At 37.5% G+C, this 16741-nt stretch overlaps 2 protein-coding genes across 2 annotated transcripts; one reads left to right on the forward strand and one right to left on the reverse strand.

Annotated features, from left to right (window-relative positions):
• Nucleotides 1–10759: 10759 nt before the first annotated feature.
• Nucleotides 10760–11221, forward strand: LOC137744618 (uncharacterized mitochondrial protein AtMg00810-like). Its single transcript, XM_068484391.1, has one exon. The coding sequence runs from the start codon at nt 10760–10762 to the stop codon at nt 11219–11221; it is 462 nt and encodes a 153-aa protein (XP_068340492.1).
• Nucleotides 11222–13958: 2737 nt separating this feature from the next.
• LOC137746101 (syntaxin-related protein KNOLLE) lies at nt 13959–15369 on the reverse strand. The gene is made up of 2 exons (XM_068486165.1): nt 15194–15369; nt 13959–15043 (listed from the first exon to the last, which is right to left on the reverse strand). Exon 2 carries the CDS (start codon nt 14971–14973, stop codon nt 14020–14022), a length of 954 nt encoding a protein of 317 aa, XP_068342266.1. The 5' UTR covers nt 14974–15043; nt 15194–15369; the 3' UTR covers nt 13959–14019.
• Between the last annotated feature and the right edge of the window lie 1372 nt (nt 15370–16741).

Below are 16741 nucleotides of genomic sequence, written 5' to 3' on the forward strand. Positions count from 1 at the left end.
TGCCTCACTCAAAGTTCCACACCAAAGTTGGCTTTTCCTTCAAGGCTTACGCCTTACTTTTTGCGAGTCTTGTTCATCATTCATATTATGTAAGAAGTGATGTCTCTTAAGGTCAGTGGATTATTAAAAGCTTGGTTAACTTTGAAAATGCTTTTAAGATTAAATGCTTGCCTCTATGATTTCAAGATTGTTGTCTCCAATCCTATCCCCTTACCTTAACACATCACAGTTGCTTCATGAGCAAGTGTTCATCTTTATATTACTATCTATGTATGACCCTAAAGAGTTGTCTTTTGAGAATTGCATTGCATATTGTTTTTATTAAACACTTGTCATATCAATATCTCTTGGAAGCATTGATATTCAAACTACTTTATATTATCCATTTCATGGCTTGTGTTTTAGTTGTTGTTTATTGGTGCAAAGATTCAATTATTATCTTGATCTCTACCATCTTAAAGAGCTGCATTCGGTTGTTTGGGTACATTTCAATGCCTATGCTTAAATTTATGTTTCAATGAACATCTTTGTTTTCTGTTGAGTCACTATCCCTTGTCAAAAAAATGAAGTCATGATTTAGGATTATGGGGGAATGTGTTTTCATGAAGAGCATCATTTATTGGGGAGTTAAATCACAATGCATGCATCTTTTTGTGCTTACTCATTGCTAGACTCATTGTTGCTACACCTTGCTTGGGCTTATCCATATGATTTATTGCAAATTCTTTATCTGTTGTGCTTTATTATTCATGTCCAGTGTTTTTGCAGCAAATTTGACTACTCTGCTTTTTCCCACCTTGTCTTTGTCTTACCATGACAAAATGGGGGAGAAGAATTTTCGTTGTGTTTCATACCTTGCAAGCATTTTCTTATCCATGATAAATTTCACTTGTTCTTGTCAAAAGTTGTTCATACGCAAGATTCATTCCTTGGCTTTTCTCTTGATTGTGGGGGAGTGAAATTAGTTCTAGGCTTGGGGTATTTTGTCAAGGAAAGCCAAATGGGGAGATTGTAAGTCTAGTTTTAAGTGTTTAGTTTTCCTTGTCAAATATTATATTTGTGTACCACATGCTCAACTTAGTTCTAGATTACATTATCTGATTATAAGATGCTGCTACTGGAATTAAATGTTAAAGGACATGGCTCACCTCACATCAAAGGTTTGTTCTTGCATGTGCATTTCATATCTCTATTTGTGTTGCATTCTGTCTAGGTTAATTGTCTAGTCAGTTTTGCGCACTGACTTCCAGCTGTTTAGGCATATAGATTAAGACAACCCACATAGGCTGACTGACACCTTTCTTGTGGTAGTCAATTTCTGTCTATTGATTTGTCTAGATTTCTTTTGCAGTCGACATGTGTCCTTGGGACAGGTTGGCTGATGGAAAATCATATTTCCTTAGGTATGTTTGTTCCTTAGGGTTTCATTTGGTCCGTGGGGGTTCAGAATTTATTTTAGAGAGAGCGTGCCTTGAGCTTGCCTCTTCTTCATTTATGGAACCCTAGCTGCAAAACCAAGTTCATGCATTAAACACCCAATCATTGTATATTAGAGTTGCATTGTTTTAAGGTTTTGCATAAAGTTCTTGGTCTGGTTTTAAGCTTTCAATCAGTTTTAGACCACGTTTTTGGATTCAAGTTACATTCTTCCTTCAATTGTTTGACTAGAAAATCTGAATGGTTGATTAAATCCAGATTTGCACCAACTTTATCATGACATCATTTGCATAAGTTGATATCGGTGCCACAAGGTGAAGATCTTAGGAGGAGCTGCCACTTTGTGAAGACCGAAAGAGTTCATCTCGTGTAAGGCAAGGTTGCACAAAGGTAAAAATGCTCCATAGATAGGGATCTAGGAATTGAGCTTGTGTGGTCTTTGTATGAACCTTTGTTTACACTAGTGGATTGGACTCAATGGTGAGTCCCTAGTTTTTTAACCCAAATGTGGGTTTTTTTGCCAAAAACATCATGTGCAATTTATCAATTTTCAAGTTTACTTATCTTATTCTTTACTTGTGATATATTTTCATCATTATTGGCAAATAGATAAGTCCATGCAACTAAGATTGTCAGAGTTATAATGTGCACTGAACTGGATCTTAGTTAACTAGGAACACTTCAGTAAACTAAGCCTTAAATTGACTACTCCCACTGTTAGAGTAAACTAACATATCTAATCTTAGTTTATGAGTGTTGCTGACTAGTCAGAGAAGTACATATATAGATTTTAAATTGCAGGTTATTCCACCTGGTACCAATTTCATAATCTTTAAATGGTTATAAGTACTTTGTAACCTTTGGGATGATTATTCAAGGATTACTTGGTTATATCTTTTAAAGTGCAAGAGTGAAGTCATGAATGTGTTTAAAGATTTTCATAAACTTGTAACAACTCATTTTGGTTGTCATATTCACACCTTATGGTTTGACAACAGGACTGAGTATATGTCAAATAACATTTCTCAATACTTAAGTTCCCATGGAATTTTTCATCAAACAAGTTGTGTTGGCACTCCTCAACAAAATGGAGTGGCCTAGAGAAAAAATAGAGATTTTCTTGGGAAGACTAGAGCTCTAATGTTCCTAAGAAATTTTGGTCTCAAGGGGTGCTTATTGCCACCTATTTGATCAATAGACTGCCTAGTAAGGTGTTGGATCAAAAATCACCCTATGAAGTCATGAAAGGAAGAAAGATTAACTTTTCTCATTTAAAAGTCTTTGGTTGTACTTGTTATGTTCATGTTGCTTCAATACATCGAGACAAGCTTGATCCAAAAGTTAGCAAATGTGTTTTTCTGGGATATTCTTCAACACAGAAAGGTTACAAGTGCTACAACTTTTCTTCAAGGAAAATCATTATCTCAAGGGATGTAAGATTTGATAAAACAACACCTTTTTTTAAGAAGTCAGTGGAGGATTTCAGTAAGGGGGTGCATGTCTTTGAAACCTTCCCTTTACCAAGTCCAATAATCAGTGATGAAAATGTATACATGCCTACTAACAGAGAATATGGCAACCCTCTAAGTAATGGAGAGGAAAGTTTGCCAGAATCATCAACTCAATCATCTACATCCCACTCATCCTCTGCAGTTTCAAAACCATCACCAATCTTGCTTAAAGGAAGAAGAAACCCATATCATGATCGTCACCCTTCATCCAGGTTTTTAGATTATGTGACTTACGATGCAGGGTACCTAGCTGCTAAATGCTTATCATACCAAAGGATGACACCTAAGCATGCAACTTTTCTCAATTCCATATCCAATGTTTGTGAACCAAGAAACTTCCAGGAGGCAGTACAGCAAGATAAGCGGAAGCTGGCTATGGAGGAAGAGTTAAAGGCCTTGGATGATAATAAAACGTGGAGTGTTACTAAACTACCACAAGGAAAAAAGGTTATGGGAAGTAGATGGGTATATAAAACCAAACTTCACTCTGATGGCACCTTGGAAAGACACAAAGCTAGACTGGTAGCTCATGGTTTTACTCAAACCTTTGGGGTAGACTACAAAGAGACTTTTGCTAATGTAGCTAAGATGAAAACAATTAGAGTGTTGGTCCATTACCATTAATCATGCATGACCCTTATACCAAATGGATGCAAAAAATGCATTCCTGCATGGTGAGCTTGCAAAAGAAGTTTACATAAAACTCCCTTCTGGTCATCCCCAATCCAATGATCCAGAGTTGGTCTACAAGCTACACAAATCCATTTGTGGATTACAACAGTCTTCTCGTGCTTGGTATTCAAAGATGAGTACAGTTCTTGAAGAAGTTGGCTTCAAGAGAAGCAACGCAGATTCCTCTTTCTTTGTTCGAATTGGTTCTAGTGGAACCCTAGTGATTCTTATTTATGTGGATGATCTCATTGTCATTGGTGATAATGCCAGTGAAATTGTCTTACTTAAGAACTCTCTTAAGTAGAAATTTACCATCAAATACCTTGGGACACTCAAATATTTCCTTGGCATTGAAATGGCAACTTCTAAGAAAAGACTTTTCTTGAATCAACAAAAGTATATTCTCGATTTACTTCAAGAAGTAGATATGGTGGACTGCAAACCTGCCTCTACACCTCTTGATTGCAAATAAAAATGACCATGGATGGAGAACTTCTTGATAATATCAATCACTATCAAAGGTTGGTTAGGGGACTTATTTATCTTACAATAACAAGGCCTGACATTGCCTTTGCTGTTAGCCTTGTAAGCCAATTTATGCATTCTCCAACGCTAGCTCATTTGCAAGTTGTTAAGAGGATACTCAAGTGCTTGAAATGCTATTTGGGGCATGGCATTTTGATGCAAAATAATGCTCACACGCACATCCTTGGTTACACTAATGTTGATTGGACATGCAACTCTTTGGATCACAAGTCAACTACTGGTTTCTACATTTTCTTTGGACCTAATCTGGTGAGTTGGAAAAACAAGAAGCAAAGTGTGATTGCTCGGTCAAGTGCTAAGGCTGAGTATAGGGCTATGGCCAATACTACTTGTGAATTAATATGGCTCAAATGCCTCCTTTCTAATTTAGGGTTCCCCAGTTCTCAACTAATAACTCTTATGTGTGCTAACTAAGCAGCCATGCATATAGCCTTTAATCCAATTTTCCATGAGAGGACCAAGCATATTAAGGTTGACTGTCATTATATTCGTGAGAAGGTTCAATCAAATATCATACAAACTTGTTACACTCCAAGTTCCAGACAGTTTACTGACCTCTTTACCAAGCCATTGGTAACTGCTGTGTTTCAAGGTCTTTTATCCAAGCTTGGATCAATCAATCTCCTTGATCCAAGCTTGAAGGGGAGTATTGGAATAGATTAATGGCGTGTTTATCAATCAGGGTTGGAATGAGATGAAAGGAAATCATTCCTGATTGAAAGGATTCCAGTGTTTACTCAACATTTTGGGAATGAAAACAAGTGGGGTCCACTAGAAAATAGGAATTCAATTCCAGAATTTGGATGAATTGAATTACTGAGATGGAGGTGGTAATCCTACTCTGGGTGAAAGCCTCTATCTGGAATCATACTTTCTTACCCAAAATACCCTTAAAATGTTTTAGCACCCAGCCTTCTATCTGTTTCTCTCTCTCGCCGACTCCTTTACAACTTTAGCACCCGGACCCCTCCATCTGCACATGCACCGTACTGGATTGAACTTTGAAGTCGCCGTCAGAAGCTCGTCTACGCTTGCACCATTGCAAGAATCCAAGGTTCTGACAAACTATTCTCAAATCTGACGTTCTAACCCACACCGAGATTTCCCTGAAATCTAACCCGCACCGACGAAGGAGCATGAAACAATGAAAGGAAATAGGAGATGAAAAAAGGGAAAAAAATCAAAGGAAGGAGGAGATGAAAAAAGGGAAAATGAATCAAAGAAGGAAATACAGTTGTAGTCTTCTGTAGCCACATATAAATCACTTTTTTTTATTTACCATTATATTGTATAAAATTGTATTAAAAGAAATAACCATAAAATATTTGATTTGTGACATGGGCATTTTAGTAATTGTAATATTTTATACTACAATTCTGTTGAATTAGTAAACAGTTTTATGAATTCACTACTATTTCTATTCCGATTCCAGAATATTTTAGTAAACAGCTTTTATGGAAATCTAGATTTTGATTCTCTTCAATCCAATTCCTCCTCAATTCAATTCCTCTTCAATCTAATTCCTCCAATTTTGATAAACCCTAAACCCTAAATTGCAACCGAAAAAGTTCGCATTGTATAATATAAATCTCCAGTACAAGCAATCAAAAAAGCAAGACACATAGCATAATAGAAACATTTTGTAAAAGTGTAATCATCACTACCGGATCGTAATGGGGATGTTGTCTTAAGTTTAATAAGATTCCTTCTAGTGCAAGGAATAGATATGGTTATGGCGGAAAAGAAAGAACGACATAACAACTTAATATAAAGAATGATGAAGATAAGAATGATGGAGATAAGAATTAAGCAATTTGTCTATTGTGGATACAAAGTCCAGCAAACAAGATCGAGGAAAATTGTGGAGATAAGAATTAAGCAATTTGTCTATTGTGGATACAAAGTCAAGCAAACAAGATCGAGCAAAATCGTACTTTGTGATTACAAAGTCAATGGTCTATTGTATAGACACTCATTGTTGTATAACTTAGCTTTTATTACATGTAGTTGGGTGTAGTTGAGAGCTGCTGCCTTTATTGTTGTAAGACCATCACTCCTAAATAAGGAGTCCTTCTTGTATCAAGAGCTATTTGTCTAACGACAAACCTCTTATTGAATTTTTTTTCCCTTCTTCTGCCTTACCTTTTAGTCGACTTTTCTTTAGTTTCCATGGCTGGTTCTTCTCTTCTTACCAGTTCCCTTCCTAATATTTCCTATTTGGTTTCAATCAAACTTGATTGAACCAATTATATGTTGTGGCTTGCCCAATTTAATCCCTTACTTAAAATAATGATCTCGTTGGCTATGTTAATGGTACAAAACATGTCCAGCAAAGTTTCTTCAGGATGGTACTACTCCCAATCCCGAGTACGTGACTTAGCAGCGACAAGACCAACAATTGTTGAGTTGGATTAACTCAACTTTGACACCAAATGTGCTTTCCATTGTCCACAACTTGTGAAACATCCCGAGCTATTTAGGATACTTTAAAAACACGATTTGCTTCTCAACTTAAGCACCAAATGTAGTCCACTAAAAAAGGTAACATGTCAATCACAGAGTACGTTGATAAATTGACTAACTTCAATGATCAATTGGCTCTTGCGGGAAAGCCCGTTGATGATGGTGATCATATGGAGCTGATTTTAAATGGTGTTGGTCCTGCTTTCGAAAGTACCGTTACTTTGGTTAAAGCAAGAGAAACTCATATGAGTTTTGATGATATGGTTGCTTTGCTCTTGAGCACTGAAAGTCGTATGGATGACTATAACACTTATTTCCATCCAAATCACACTACTATTCTCTTTGCACCTTCTGGCTCCTCTCCAAATCGTGGTTGTGGAACCACACTTCACCTTGGCAATGGTAGTACGTTCATTCGGTCGTGGTGGTTTTCAAAGTATTGGCTTCTTTCATGGTCGCGGTGCAGGTAATCTTTTTGTTGGCCATTGCAGTGGTTTGAATGGTAGTTTGTTTCATGGTAGATCCTGTAAAGATGTATTAGATGCTTCAGATATTGACAAGTGTACATAAATTAGGGTGCTAAGCAGTTAAGTTTGTTATTAGTAGTTGGCTTGCTTAGTGACTAAGATAGCCTTGTCTATATATATGTGCAACTATTGTAACTCAAATGATTGATTCAATACATATAAGATATAATTTCCTTCTCTCTCTAAAACTGTTACTCTCTCTCTCTCTATCAAGAACACAGATGATGAAGAATCTCTTTGTATTATGACATGGTATCCTCGCCGGTGAAGAAGATTTCTCAATCCTGAGCCGCTTTTTGCTTCTACATTCCTAATCAATTTGTTATGGTGTGAATTTCTGCTCTTCTTCCTTCCTCCATAGCTCTGTGAGATTGTGTATCTGCGAAGTTTTTCTGTGAAGTATATGCATGATTGTGCACACCAAGTGTTCGATTAATTGCTTCTTACAAGATCTATTTGGGTTGCTGTCAATTTACGAGATCTTTACAAGTTTAATTCTTTGTGCTTTTGCACAATTCTTCTTTCTGAAACCTTAATTTCGTGATCTTTTTCACGAATTGTCCAATTCTTGCATAGTTATCTCTACAAATATGGTGACTGCTGTACAGTTACAGATTGTACAGTCTCCGATCACAAACCTCATTGTGAATGTCTCTAATTCTGTTACTGTGAAGCTTGATGATACAAATTATCTTGTATAGAATTATCAAATTTGATTACTTATTCAAAGTTATGGTATATTTGACTTTGTTGCTGGCATTCATCCATGTCCTACTCAGTTTAAAGATGATTCGGATGTTGAAGGTGTTGAAACTGAGGAGTTTCAGATTTGGAAAATGCATGATCATGCTCTCATGCAATTGATCATTACTACACTATCTCCTACAGCCATGTCTTGTATCATTGGTTGTCTCACTTCTCATGATCTGTGGACTAATTTGAAGGATAGGTTCTCCACAGTCACGAAAGCTAGTATTTTTCAACTGAATTGCAGAATATAAAGAAAGGTTCTGATTCAGTCTCTCAATATCTTCAAAGGATCAAAGATGTAAGGGATCATCTCTCTGCTGCAATAGTGAACTTTAAAGATGATGACATTGTAATTTTGGCACTTAAAGGCTTGCATGCTGAGTATAATACTTTTTGAACAGTTATAAAGGGGAGAGATAAAGCCATTTTACTTAAGATTTTAGGTCCCAGCTATTAGCAGAAGAATTCGTTGTTGAAAATCATTCTGTGATTGAAACCTTTGTGTTTGCAATGATGGCAAATGAGCAAAAAGACAAAGGAAATGTTATGATGTTTAAAGAAGGGTCTAGTCAATCTCAAACACATAACTATACTCCTCGTCGATCAACCAACACTGGTCCTTATAATGGTGGCTCTTCTAATCACAATGGAGGGTACAGTTCCAATTAAAGAGGGGGAGGAAGAGGCAGAAACAACTATAATTCTAATAACAGACTCAATTATGGTTCTTCAAATTCCAGTGCAAGAATTCTTGGTCCAGGAAAACCACATGTTTCTACATGTCTTGATCATGGATATGATATTCCAACCTACCAGATTTGCAACAAATAAGGTCACATTGTTGTTAACTGCTTCCAGAGACATTCGTCCTCCACTACTCCATCCTCCAGGCCATAGTGTCAAATTTGTTGGAAATTTGGACATACTGCCTTGCAATGTTTTCATAGAACTGATTTCTCATACCAAAGAAAGGCTCCATCTCCAAATCTATCTGCTATGCATATAACTTTTCAACGATCAGCACCTCAGGACCAGTTTTGGGTGGCTGATACAAGAGCAACTTCTCACATGACTTCTGATTTGGCAAACCTTCATCTTGCAACTCCATTCTCTGGCACATATACAGTAACCACAGCCAGTGGTTCAGGTTTGCATATCTCTCATATTGGCTTGAGTACATTAAGGACACCTAAATATGCATTTGAATCATATGTCTTCAGTTTGTAAATCATGTTTAAAGGGAAAATTTACAAAGCTTCCTTTTGTTTTCCCTACAAATAAAACTGTAAAACCCTTGGAGGTGATACATAGTGATGTTTGGGGACCTTCATCTACTGTTCCAGTCATCAATTCAAACATTTCTTGCTTGACAAAGGTATAGTTCATCAAAAATCATGCCCATACACCCCTGAGCAAAATGGTCTTGCAGAAAGAAAGCATAGGCACATTTTAGAAACTGATATCACCCTTTTACAAAATGTTTATTTTCCCTCTAAGTATTGGTTTCATGTCTGTGCTACTTCTGTGTATCTTATTACGAATGCTTTGTCAAACATTGCACATGTTTTCACCATATAAATGTCTTTTTGGTCAGCCTCCTCAGATTTCTCATCTTAAAATCTTTGGTTGTGCATGTTATCCTCTTTTAAAACCCTATAATACTACTAAGTTGCAACCCAAAACAACTCGGTGTGTGTTTATAGGATATGCAGGCTAATATAAAGGTTATTTGTGTCTTAATCCACTTACTGGAAAAATCTTGGTTTCCAGACATGTGTTATTTGATGAATTTGACTTTCCATTTTCAAATTCTCAAAAATCATCCATTCACTCTCATGACATTTCATCTCAATCACAAGTATCTATCCCTATATCACAGTCATTACCACTATTAGTCACTTCCCAAAACATAGTCATTCCTCCTTAACCATCTTCTTCACTTGTTTTATCCCCTACAGCCTCAAAGTATTCCACTTCCATAACCACTAGAGCCACAGAGTTATTGCAAAACCTTCCCTCTAATGCCTCAGAATTTTTGGATTCCTCTCACTATAATTAATCTTGTGAGCCAGCATCTCAGAGTTCTACACAGTCTCAAATCCCTGTTGATCCAAATTTTCAAACAGAAAATCTATCTGTTGTTCTTCCCATACCCTCAGTTAGTTTGCATCCCATGCAAACTCGGTCTGAAGGTGGAATCTCTAAAAGGAAAGTGTTCACAGCAACTGTTCAATCATTTGCAAATGTCATTAAACCTACTTCATACAAATCTGCTAGTAAAATTCCTGAGTGGCAAGCAGCAATACAAGAAGAGATAGATGCTCTTCATGCTTAGAAAACTTGGAGTCTAGTTCCTCTACCCTCTGGGAAGAATTTGGTTGGATGTAAGTGGGTGTATAGGATTAAAACACACTCTGATGGTTCTATAGCTCGATACAAAGCTCGATTGGTTGTAAAAGGATATGATCAAGAGGAAGGTATTGATTATAGTGAGACTTTCAGCCCTGTAGTTAAACCCACCACTGTGAGGTTGATTCTTGCTTTGGCATCACAATTCAATTAGTCCTTGAGACAATTAGATGTCAAGAATGTATTTCTGCATGGTGAGTTAAATGAAAAAGTATATATGACCCAACCTCTAGGATTTCAGAGTGACATTCATCCTTCTCAGTATATGTGTAAGCTAAATAAGTCATTATATGGGTTGAAGCAAGCTTTACAAGCTATTTGCTTGGTTTGGGTTTTAAGTCCTCTTTTGCAAATCCTTCACTATTTGTTAAACATAATGTTGTTGGTACAGTTGTGTTGTTACTCTATGTGGACGATATTATTCTAACAGGCAGTTCCTCTACAATGATTGATGATGTTATTATGGAACTAACCAAAGAGTTTGAAATGAAGGATTTGGGCCAGTTGAATTACTTTCTGGGATTGCAGATTGCTTATCAATCTGGTGGCTTGTTTGTCCCTCAGTCACAATACATCAAGGATCTGTTAAACAAAGTTGATTTGCAAGATTCCAAGCCTTATCCTACCCTTTGTTTACCATATCACAGACTTATCAAAGATGATGGCACTCCATATCACAGTCCAAAGCAATATAGGAGCATTGTTGGGGCCTTGCAGTATGTGACTTTTACAAGGCCAAACATAGCCTTTTCAGTAAATCAATGTTGCCAATTTATGCATAATCCCATGAATTATCATGTTGTTGCAATTAAGAGAATTCTTAGATACCTCATTGGAACAATAAACTATGGTTTGTGCTTCAAACCTGGAAAATCACATCTGCAAGCATACAGTGATGCAGATTGAGCAGGTGATCCTAATGATCGCAAATCAACTTCTGGTCATATTGTATATTTTGGTTCAAGTCCCATATCTTGGGCTTCCAAGAATCAACACACCGTGTCCAGATCTTCAACTGAGGTAGAAAATAGAGCATTAGCTATTACAGCTGCAGAATTGGCTTGGATTAGACAATTATTGTGTGATCTTCATTTTTCTGTGTTCACTGCGCCAGTGATTTACTGTGATAATATTTCAGCAATTGCTTTATCTTCTAATCCGACAATGGCGCATCATCACATATCACCAATGATTTAGCTAATTTGAGCCTCTCCACAGAATATACTGGTCAAGATCAAGTCGTTGTTGGTAATGGTGCAGGTTCGTCTATTAAGCATATTGGTTCCTATTCCGTGTCTAAATTTCCTTTAAATTCTGTGTTGCATTGGCCTTCTACTTCCGCTAATTTGTGCTGATAACCATTGCTACTTCATTTTCACTCCTATTGATTTTTTTTGTGAAGGCTCTATCCACTGGGAAGACGTTTTTCCACGGCAAGAGTGAGAATGAATTGTATCTATTTCGTGTAGGTTCGTCGAAGTTTCCCTCCAAGACCGTGGCTTTCTTTGGACAATGAACGTCTTCATTTGTGTGGCATTAATGTTTCGGTCATCCATCTTATGCAATTTTTAATAAAATTATGTCTTCTGTTCCTATTAAGGATTCTAGGTTACCTAGTTTTTGCTCTACTTGCCCATTGAGCAAAAGCACTAAATTACCTTTTGCTTTGTCTCCATCTGTTTTCGTTTGTCCTCTTCAATTGATCCATTGTGAGGTTTGGACTTCATCAATTGCCTCTGTTAAGGGTTCCAAGTATTTTATAATATTTCTTGATGACTATTCCCATTATACTTGGATATTTCCTATGAGATTTAAACATGAAGCTTTTTCTAATTTTCAAAAATTTAAATTGCTTGTTGGTCAGAGTTTTTCTATGAAAGATTTGGACCCCTCTATTTTTTTCTTGGGTCTTAAAGCAACTCGTGGAGATGATGGGTTACATCTAAAGCAGACAAAATATATTGTTGATTTGTTGAAGCTTGCGGATATGTTGGAAACCAAGCCTTGTGCTACTCCAGTTCAATCTAGCTCCCCACTTCGCTCTCTTGATAGGGTTCCCTTGAATAATCCTACTAGCAACCGAAGTGTGGTAGGTGCTTTGTAGTACTTAACTATCACTAGACCTGACATCACGTATGCAGTGGGTATGTGAGCATATGCACCAGCCCACCTCAATTCATTGGATTGCAGCCAAACGAAACCTTCGTTACTTAAAGGGCACAATTGAGGAAGGGCTTCTATTTTGTCGTTGTGGTACTAATTTGGTTGGATTTTGAGACGCGGACTATGCTGGGGTTCTGGACACTAGACGCTCCACTGGTGGTTTCTGCATATATTTTGGTCCAAATTTAATTTCTTGGAGTTCCAAAAAGCAACAAACAATTGCTCATTCAAGTACCGAATCAGAATATCGGCAATTGGCCATCACGGCAACTGAACTTGTTTGGCTCCAACAGCTGCTACAGGAGCTTTGCATCCTTATTTCGACTCCTTTGATTTGGGGTGACAACACAAGTTCCATTGCATTGGCGTCTAATCCCATGTTCCATGCTCCAACAAAACATGTTCATGTGGATTATCATTTTGTGCGTGAGCTTGTAGTGGCAAGGTCATTGAATGTTCGTCATCTGTATACTCAATTTCAGATTGCAGATATCTTCACTAAGGGCTTGTCTTCTGATTGTTTTCATTTTTTAAAGTCCAAGTTCGTTCGCCGTCCACTCATGAGCTTGCGGGGGATGATGAAGATAAGAATGATGGAGATAAGAATTGAGCAAGTTTGTCTATTGTGGATACAAAGTCAAGCAAAAAAGATCGAGCAAAATCATACTTTGTGATTACCAAGTCAAGGGTCTGTTGTATAGGCACTCATTGGTGTATTACTTAGCTTTTATTACATGTAGTGGGTGTAGTTGGGAGCTGCTGCATTTATTGTTGTAAGATCAGCACTCCTATATAAGGAGTCCTTGTACCATTTTGATATAGAAAAGATCAAAAGATTATTTCTCCAAAACAGAGCTTAATTATAAGTTTAAAATACCATTCTCTTCAAAGAAAACAGGACATGGTTTACTTATGTTGGCGGGATTCATTGAAGGGCTGGTATAAACCGGTAACAACCAATGCGACAGTAACCACAAGCAGCCACGATTTGAGAAATGAGCTACGAGGACCCTTGAGTATGATTACAAGGACAAGAAAGGAGATGATGAAAGTCAAGACCCCCTCAGCAATAGGGCCGGTATATGCAAGTCAAGTTTTAAGGAAGGGCCTCCAAGCATGTGTTTGTACTGCTGTGGCATGACCTCATTAATAGCCTGTGGACTGGAAAGTGTAGAGTCCAATGTTAAACTTAAGCATATCATTCTGTGTTTCGTTTATACAGGTATTATTATGCTTTGGAGTTGTGACGGAGAGAAAGGGATAAAAGTGAATTTCTTTGTTGAAAGAGTGAGTACATTCTGTTGGATTATTTTCATGTGAAAAGTGGAATGAGAAAACTGAACACAGATTGAGAAAGGGATAATACTATTTATCATATCATATTTCCACCGGAAATTAAAGAAACAAACATTTTAACAGTAAGGCTTAAAGAAACAAACATTTTAACAGTTGCCCTCCCCACCCCACCCCCTCCCTCCTGAAGGCCTCAACCTAAGCAATTGAAGCAAAAATAGCAGTACTAAACTGAAAGCAAATTGAATTCAAGAGTGAGAAAAGCTGGTGGCAATGGGGATAACGATGACGAGAATGAGCAGCAGAAGAATTATCAATCCGATACACATCCACTTCCTGCTGCTCCTCTGGTAGCCCTTGGCGGTGTTGAGATGTTTTGTTCCATCCTTGACATAGTGGGAAGCATTCATCACATGGTGTTCTATATCATCCATCTGCTCCCCCTGAGCCTCCACCATTACTGCCATGTCTAAGAAAAGCTGATGCAACTCCAACAGGCTCCTCTCGATGTCCTTGGCCGTGTCGTGCCTGTCCTGTATCTCCACCACCGTTTCCAACACCTTCCCCCTCCCATGCTCCTGTATTGCCTTCCCCAGAAACTCCTCTGCCCCGTTCCCACCCCCATTCGAGATTATCTTTTCAATCACCTCCTCATCCGCCTGCTCTCCCGTGACCGTGAAGTAGCGTCTCCCAACAGTCTCCTTGTACTCGCTCATCATCCTCTGCCTCAGACCCTGGAAATCCATCATAAGCTCCTTGAGCTTCTTGCGCAAGCCACTCGTCACCGCCATCCTCGTTCTGTAAATCGGAGTGCCTTCTTTGTAGGCGGAGAGCCTCCTGTTGGCGGCATTGGCACGATCCATGTCCTCTAGCTGAGATCTGATGGTCCTTGTTTTCTTCAGCACTGCCGTAATATCCGCATTGATTCTGCTGCGCAAGGATTGCAATGCCTCGGACTTGTGGAGCGACTTGCTCTCCTCGTTGGCTTGCTGCAGACGCACGAGAATGTCGCGAACAGATGCCATCTCCTGCTTCACCTTCTCGGCCTCTTCCAGGAACAGACCAAGGTCGGTGTGCATATTTGTGGTGGAGGATGACATCTCCACATTGTTATGATGCCCGGCTTCCAAGTCCAAATCTTTCATAGCCTCTTTCTTTAGATCCACGTAGTTGGTGAACGACTTTGTCATCAGGTCGTTCATCTTTCTTTCTTTCCTTTTATTTCTTCTTCTTCTTTGTTCGTTCCAAAATTCCAAGGAAAGATCAGATCACCTGCATTAGATCCAGATTTAATTCATTGTACAATTAAACAAAACTGGATTAGATCCAGATTGATCTACTAAATAGTAAATTCAACTATCTACCTCTAGACCTAGGAAATCGAAATGAATTAGTTTGAAGAGGGATTTAATTTATGCGTACCTTTTTTTTCCAATTACGGAGTTGGATGAGCAAATCAACAGCTAGCCAGTACTACTTCAGTTGCTTGTTTATGTGAAGGAGAATTAGGCAAAAAAATGAGCGAGAACTAATAGATGTATATCAGAATCAGATGCCTAAATTTCAAATGGAAATCCAACAAACAAGGGAGCTGATCATCTGCTTTTATCACAATGAGATTCCCAAAACGGCTGCGTTCAAGTTTTTAAACAACTTCTGTATTACCAAACTAGCCGTTGACAGGTCACAAACAAATAAAAGAAAAAGGAACTAGCCGTTGGAGTCCTAACGGCTATAATTCAAATATCCGTCAGCTCCGTACTTTTTTGTGATGCGAAAGAATTTGGGCTAAAATTGTTTGCCTATGGAAGTTGGGCTCAGCCAACAGATCGATGTGAGCTTAGCCATTCTTCTACTCATGTACCCAATAAAATAAAAAGACCGAAAGGGAGGTTCTTGATGGTTGATACATAATAATATGAGAGTTTTAACAAAAAGTTCATGGTACTGTTTACTTTAATGAAAAATCACATTTTTACACTAAAAAGTCAATCCTGGTACTATTCACTTTACCCTTTATTTTGTCCTTATCATTAAAACTCAAAGTTTTCAAGCATTTTTCATTAGTTTTCCTTAATATTAATACATACAAATACGGATTTATCCACACATAATGATATCCACCTACCATTTGTTTCACATTGGTGGGGCGTGATTGCTCTATAAATCGATTCGGAAACAAGTCTTTTACTTTTAATAATTCTGAAATAAAATTTCTTTTCAATTTCAAAAGGGAAATTTTATTTAAACTCATTTAACCTTTTTCTACACGCAACTTACTTTTTTCACCCATATTGTTTTTTTATTAAAGAATTCATATCTCTTTAAATCCAAATTTATTACCTAAACAACCCTCTCAAACCCAATTTAAAATGTAAAATTATCTTTACACGCATTCCCTTTATAAAATAACATCTCTACTTGAATATTTTTTTTTCAAAGAGGCATCTTTTGCCCCTCTATAATTGCATATGTCATATAGGACTAGCATTTAAGCATCTCCATGGCTGCTTTTTTTATTTTTGCTACCAAAACCCATCCATGGACTAGGGATCCAAGAGATCATTCCGTAGACTTGAATTTGCCAAGAGAATGTTATGCAAGCTCCAGTTCAGTCCTTTTAAAAACAAGTATTTTCATGTACTTTTTAAGAAACTTTGAAGTGACATAGGGCTGGGTGTTTTGCTGCTATGTTAATAAACAAATACACAAATTGGAGTTATTTCGAATAAAAAAAGCTGCAAGACATGCCACCCGCTAGTTCGTGGTTAAGGTTGAGCAATCTTTATTTGCACCAAGAATCAAGTTTTATGTCTTTGCAATACTAATCAAAAGTCCTTGCACTGGTGTTTTGGGGCGCATACAAATGGAAGAGAAAAACAAATACAATATAATATAATATAAAAAGTATGAAATTTAATCCAAAGAAGAAGCAAACAAAAAAATATCCACAAATCGAGTCATACCTTA

This window comes from Pyrus communis, chromosome 9 (genome assembly GCF_963583255.1).
Source record: "Pyrus communis chromosome 9, drPyrComm1.1, whole genome shotgun sequence".
NCBI lineage: Eukaryota > Viridiplantae > Streptophyta > Magnoliopsida > Rosales > Rosaceae > Pyrus > Pyrus communis.